Source organism: Akebia trifoliata, chromosome 7 (assembly GCF_017979445.1).
Source record: "Akebia trifoliata isolate Shusen 1 chromosome 7, ASM1797944v1, whole genome shotgun sequence".
In the NCBI taxonomy this organism is placed as follows: domain Eukaryota; kingdom Viridiplantae; phylum Streptophyta; class Magnoliopsida; order Ranunculales; family Lardizabalaceae; genus Akebia; species Akebia trifoliata.
Window position 1 is genome coordinate 2,311,363 of NC_141381.1, and position 6,731 is coordinate 2,318,093.

Sequence of the window (6,731 nt, forward strand, 5' to 3'; positions counted from 1 at the left end):
AAAGAAATAAATTTGGAACTAGAAACAATGAAAGCACGAATGCAAAATTACAGTTTGGTAAGAGGTGTTTTTCAGGAAATAACTTCTTTTGACATATTACTAACCATTTTTCTGATGAGGAGAATATATCATGAAAATAGGAGTCCTCGGGATCTCCTAGGATCAGGGGCAGAGCTAGTAAGGAGCTGGTGGGAGTAATTGCCCCCTCAGAACTTTGAGACACCCCTATATTTTCAACTAATTACATGCCCCATTTGTCCTCACTCCCTCACCTCTCTCCCCATTTGCCCCCACACCCTCACCTCTCTCAAATTTTTGCCCCCACAGAAATTTGAGACACCCCTATATTTTAAACTAATTACATGCCCCATTTGTCCCCATTCCCTCACCACTATCCCCATTTGCCCTTACACCCTCACCTCCCTCCAATTTTTGCCCCTACAGAATTTTGAGATACCCTTATATTTTCAATTAATTACATGCCCCATTTGTCCCCACTCCCTCACCTCTTCAATATTTTGTTGATGACATTACCTCTTGATCGAGACTTCTCAAATATTAATTGGAAATTACCTAAATATTATTTTCTTCAACTTCTAACTAAAAACCTCTTAATTTCTCTCTAAAACCATTCATCTTCACAAAACAACTAATCATAGTTTGCCCCCACTACAGGAAAATCCTGGTTCCACCCCTGTCTCTATCTTATTAATGTTTTAAAAGCTTCACCAGAAGACTTTTTTAATTAGTTGGATAATTCGAATCGCACCACACATCCAAAAATGCATTCAATGTCTTGGATTATAAGTCACAAATCCGCCTATGGACAATTACATCACTTTCATTTTTCTTTTTATTATTTTTGAAAGCGCTAGATTCCAACTCTTCCATCAAACAAACAATTGAGATAAGAGCAAGGGTGGAGCTAGTAGGGAGCTGGTGGGGGCAATTGACCCCAAAGAACTTTGAGACACCCCTATATTTTAAATTAATTACATGCCCCATTTGTCCCCACTCCCTCACCTTTCTCCCCATTTGCCCCCACACCCTCACCTCCCTCAAATTTTTTCCCCCACAGAACTTTGAGACACCCCTATATTTTAAACTAATTACATGCCCCATTTGTCCCCATTCCCTCACCTCTCTCCCCATTTTCCCTTACAACCTCACCTCCCTCTAATTTTTGCCCCCATAGAATTTTGAGACACCCCTATATTTTCAACTAATTACATGCCCCATTTGTCCCCACTCCCTCACCTCTTCAATATTTTGTTGATGACATTGCCTCTTGATCGGGACTTCTCAAATATTAATTGGAAATTACCTAAATATTATTTCAACTTCTAACTAAAACCCTCTTAGTTTCTCTTTAAAACCATTCATATTCACTAAACAACTAACCATAGTTTGCCCCCACTACAGGAAAATCCTGGCTCCACCCATCTCTATCTTATTAATGTTTTATAAGCTTCACCAAAATACTTTTTTAATTAGTTGCATAATTTGAATCGAACCACATATCCAAAAATGCATTCAATATCTTGGATTATAAGTCACAAACCCGCCTATGGACAATTACATCACTTTCATTTTCCATTTTATTATTTTTGAAAATGCTAGATTCCACCTCCTCCATCAAACAAACAATTGAGATAAGAGGAATAACGAATATTCCCTAAAAATTAATATTGATCACCTAGGAACCAATACAAATTATTATTATTATTTTTTTCTATGGGTACCTTTTTCTTGAAAACCTATATCATCTCAACCGTCTATTTGACGGAGAGCCTCAACGTGAGGCTAAACTTTTATTTGAAAATATGAATTACATTCCCCATTTGTCCCCATAGAACTTTAAGACACACCTATATTTTCAACTAATTACATGCCCCATTTGTCCCCACTCCCTCTGGTTTTCAATTTTTTGTTGATGACATTGCCTCTTGACTAGGACTTCTCAAATATTAATTGGAAATGACCTAGATATCATTTTCTTCAACTTCTAACTAAAAACCTCTTAATTTCTCCCTAAAACCATTATCTTCACTATACAACTAACCATAGTTTACCCCCAGTACGGGAAAATCCTGGCTCCGCCCCTGCCTAGGATACATTAAATCTTACTTTGATTGTAAGGAAAGTGTTTCCCTTAAAATCTTGATATTTCAATACAAAATCACGGTGAATTTAGTTCTTTGGAGGTCTGTGTAATTAGTTAATAAATAAAGTGCTTTAGTAGAAAATATAAAAAAGTGTGTTGAATAAAAAATCGCACAAAATCCTCCAATAGGATTTTGTGGTCATAGTCGGTCACCGAAGCATCCGTCAACAAAATCGCACTCCTTAATGGGGCCCAAATACTTGGCCTCAAATCTTGATGCATTCATTTCATGAGATAAATCCTACACGTGTTCCTTATCACCCACTAAAATATATGTAGACTCAAATCTTGATGAATCCAATTTTTAATAACTCTTCTTGAAAGTGTTTCAATGGCATTCCATTAATCGATTTGGTCAACCACAAAGAGCACTCTAGGTGTTTTCTTTTTAATAGCCATTAGGATTGATGGTGGTGGTGGCACTACGTGAAAACTAGAAAATTTGACATAAAAAATTGACTGGCCAAGGCCTACAAATTTTAGATACTGAATTTTGACGGTCCAGGACCGTCAAAATTCTTGATATTCCCAGATTTGACAGCTTAGAGCTGTCAAATTTCTCTCATCCTTCATAAATTTGACAGTTTCGGCTCGTCAAAATTTTTTTTCTATTTTAAGTTTCACATTCAAAACCGTAAAATATTTTATTTTTAAATTTTTTTTCACAATATACAAAAACAAAATTAGTTCATATACATACATAAAACAACTAAAAATAAAATAAAATAAAATAAAATAATTTTGTTTATAAAGTCAGTTTAGGGAAAATTCATCAATCTGGAATTTATACCTTTTGGGAGAAAGTATGTCCAAAACCCACTCAAAACAAGTCTAAATAAGGAGATTATTTTAATGGAGAAATTATAATTTCCTAGTAATCCATAAATAAAATCAGCTCATTTGGATGCCTGGATTATGAGTTATCATTAGAAAGTGGCCTTTCTACCTTGTTGCCGACACATACATGTGTAGTTTTCTTTAGGTATATCTCTCTAGGGCTGTCAACGGATAGTGTTATATCCGAATTCAAATCCGAAAAAAAATAGTGATGTCTGAATTCGAATTCAAATCCGATTGGATAGCACTAAGCAATATTCGAATTCGCATCCAAATAAATTATCGGATATCTAATATTATCCAATTCGAATTCGATTTGTCATATCTGCTATTATTCAATTCGAATCCGATTGCAAATTGAATTCGAAAACTATCTGAAATTTATTTGCTATTCGAAAACTATCCGAAATTGAATTGCCATTTGAAACACTATGTGAAAAAAGCCCACATTTATACCACCCTTTCACTTAGAGGTATCAAGCATGTTCACATGAACAACTGATTTTTTGGTACAAATGTGTCGTGAAGCGACTATTGGTCTGCCATTTTCACTGATGAGACCAGATAGGAGAGACCATTGGATTAAGAATCATAAAGTGTGTTTTGTCTCCAAATATCTCTTGTTCTACCTTGTAATTGGAGTTATCAATGGAACCTGACCTACAATTGCCAAATCGTAACCTTTGAGCCCAACATATTTTGTGGGATTGTTTGTCATCAACTTCGTTGTACACACACCAATATCACGTAATATCTGCAATAAGTAAGATCATATATTCAAATATCTAAACTAAGCATCTGTTAAATACCGTGGTACAATTTTGGTAGATATCTATTAAGCTAAAAATCTAATTTTCAGAAATGACTACATCACCTCCAACATTTTGAACTTGTTTCCTAACAATATCAGCTATAGGATTCAAAAGCAGCATATTGAAAACAACACGGGGATCTAACCGTGATAGAAATTAAGCTATAAGGTTGATTGGATAGTATAAAAAAATTGGTTACCTGCGCACCAATGCCATATTCTCGTGAATGAACGGGCAAGCCCAGCTCCTTGTTGGCTTCCACAGTGTCACGACCATCGTCCTTCAGGTTGTATGCATGAAGCTTGTGGCCCAGACCAATGCCCCTTCCCTTGTGTCCACATAGGTACACTAACACACCCCTCCCAGCTGCTTCAATATGCTCATTGTTACTTTAAAACAATGAAACAGAAAGAAGAAAAGAAACAAGTCCTTAAATTCCACTATAACTATCTTTAACCTAAGTTGTCATACAATGTACATAGGACAGTAGAGGGAGTTACAACTTACTGTGCAGTGAGGCACTTGATGTTTGTTGATTTGATAGTGTTTACGGCCACCTGAAATGCACAAGCCAAATAATGTGAGCATGGAGATTTGGCCAATCACTTAGAAAATCAAAGAAGTCATCCAGGCATGCAAAATCACATTGGGGATGCTAAAAAAAAATTCAATGGTTAGTTTCCTTGAGGTAGAGTGGTTCAAAGACCTTCCATAAATGAAGAGTCTTATCTGTCCCAACTGATGCTACAGCCCTTCCAAATGAAGTGAAGATGGTCAAATTTACTAATAGACTACCAATATACATTGAAATAACGGGGAAAGATTAAAAAATAGACAAGGTGATAATGCAAACCATTTCTTTAAAGAACATGGTGAGATATGGCTAGCTATGAACTTATGAATTCTCTTCAACACTATTTAATCATTGAAAAGTTTACCATACACATACATACATACACATATATAATCAATCGAAACAATTAAAAGTACCCAAAAAATATAAAATTCCAATACATAAATCAATCTCAAAAGAAATAACTAGTTGAAGATCAGTTTATACTAGTTTCTCTTGTGATCAAGGAGGTTGATGTCAAACCCAAGCCCGTCCACATGCCTAAAAGAAGGATCATAATGAAATTAAATAGTTAGCTACCTAAGGAAAGAAGATTACATAGATAAAAATCAATCAATAAATAGAGTCAATCCAGATAAAGGCTTTCACTCTAGGAAACATTTGCATTTTCAAAATACAGTTAACAATACCCTAATCGCAAGAAAAGCCAAGCAACCCCACATAAAATGAATGAATGAATCGAGAAAATACTGTTTGAGCTATCAATTCAAGAATTTATGAATGTGAACCTCATCCAACAGCTTCAATAGAGCACCACATATTCCTCAATGTCCCTATCAAGCAGATTTCTAAAGAATACTGGGCACCAAATAATCTCATTGTTTCTTTAAATGGAATAATCATAAAAGCAAAGCTTCCGTAGAGAAATAAAGCCAACACAGATGAGGACATGCATCACATAGCTTTGCACCCCCGCCCTGATTACACCCAAAAAAAAAAAAAACTTTATCCTTCTACCATTGCCCACATTAAAAACTGCCCGATTTAGGAATTCTTAATTGCACGTTCATTTGTTTATGTGCTATAAAAAAAAATTCACAAAAACAGGTACCTTATTTCAATTTTGCCTATTCCTAAGTCTATTTCAGACTCATTGGAGTCGTGTTTTGCAAAGTTTTTTTGGGGAAACACTGAGGGTATGAGGAAAAATCATCTTGTGGCTTGGCATAAAGTTTGTAAACCAAAACAGAAGGTGGTCTGGGCATTAAAACGCTTTCTGAGGTGTATAAAACGGGCTTAATGAAAACTTGCTGGAGATTGACAACTGAGAAAGGGCTATGGGTAGATTATCTCAAGAAGAAGTATGTGAAGGATGGTAATTGGTGGTTTCCTTCTAATACGAGAGGCTCGAAGCTTTGGAGAACTATTCGGAGTTTTCTTAAACCAACAATCAGTCTTACAAAAAGATTGATTGGAGATGGAGCAACGTCTTCTCTTTTCTTACATAATTGGAGAGGTTCTAGTCCATTAATTGACCTTTTTCCAAATGAAAATAAAAACATTTTGGTGATGGAGGTTTGGGGTCAAGAGGGCTGGAACATTTCTAGGCTCAGAGAATTGGTTCAGGATAGTGCTGCTGTGGAAGAGATTCTTGCATCATATATCCAGCAAGGGAGTTATGATAGAAATATATGGATGGTGTCAAAATTAGGGTTGTTTTCATCTCGATCGGCATGGGAATCCTTAAGAAGCAGGGGAAATGTTTCTCATTTTTGCAAGGCAATATGTAATGCAAAGGTGCCTACTAAGATGAAGACTTCGGCATCGAAGATTTATCATAAAACTTGCTCGGTGGACCGATTGCGGAAAAAATGGGGTATATCCTTGGCTTCAAGATGCTCTTGTTGTGAAGGTGAGGAAGAATCTGTTGATCACCTCTTTTATCAATGTACTTTAACGTTGGAGGTGTGGAATTTTTTTAGTTGCCATCTGCTAGATGAGCGAACAAGACTTATGTCTCCTGACTCATTACTTAAATGGGGCCACTCGAAAAATTCCCAATTCGGTATTGTCAGTGGAATGGTTCCATGGGTAATCTGTTGGAACATTTGGATAGCTAGAAACAGATGTATTTTTGATGGATTGGAGCCTTCAGCTCAAGGTATCATTTACAAATGTCTGTAATGGATAAAAGAACTCGAGGAACATCAATCTTTTAAATATCCATCCTCAGATGATGCTGTCCGGAAGTTATTGGAGATTGGATTACATAGAAGACAGATTCCACACCGTTGTATAGTTAGAGTCTGCTGGGAAAGACCACCCCCAGGTTGGTTCAAGCTAA

At 36.1% G+C, this 6,731-nt stretch overlaps 1 protein-coding gene across 3 annotated transcripts; it reads right to left on the minus strand.

Annotated features, from left to right (window-relative positions):
• Nucleotides 1–3,401: 3,401 nt before the first annotated feature.
• On the minus strand, nt 3,402–4,871 carry LOC147397952 (putative bifunctional riboflavin biosynthesis protein RIBA 2, chloroplastic). 3 transcript variants are annotated; one of them, XR_015180170.1, is made up of 4 exons: nt 4,520–4,865; nt 4,321–4,370; nt 4,013–4,179; nt 3,402–3,755 (listed from the first exon to the last, which is right to left on the minus strand). XR_015180170.1 is itself a non-coding variant. In XM_086448975.1 (4 exons), the coding sequence occupies exons 1-4, from the start codon at nt 4,616–4,618 to the stop codon at nt 3,627–3,629; spliced, it is 468 nt and encodes a 155-aa protein (XP_086305101.1). In that variant the 5' UTR covers nt 4,619–4,871; the 3' UTR covers nt 3,402–3,626. The 3 variants fall into 3 exon arrangements, 1 of the variants encoding a protein (XP_086305101.1); XM_086448975.1 differs by having other exon boundaries at nt 4,013–4,202; nt 4,520–4,871; XR_015180169.1 differs by lacking the exon at nt 4,520–4,865 and having other exon boundaries at nt 4,321–4,460.
• Between the last annotated feature and the right edge of the window lie 1,860 nt (nt 4,872–6,731).

What these genes read in the sequence shown, in the direction of transcription:
- LOC147397952 (XM_086448975.1), bottom strand. Translation starts at nt 4,618, where the DNA reads ATGTATATTGGTAGTCTATTAGTAAATTTGACCATCTTCACTTCATTT. An exon ending in ATCAAGTGCCTCACTGCACA is followed by an intron (nt 4,203 to 4,320) that starts GTAAGTTGTAAC and finishes ATTGTTTTAAAG; the next exon opens with TAACAATGAGCATATTGAAG. An exon ending in AATATGGCATTGGTGCGCAG is followed by an intron (nt 3,756 to 4,012) that starts GTAACCAATTTT and finishes TACTTATTGCAG; the next exon opens with ATATTACGTGATATTGGTGT.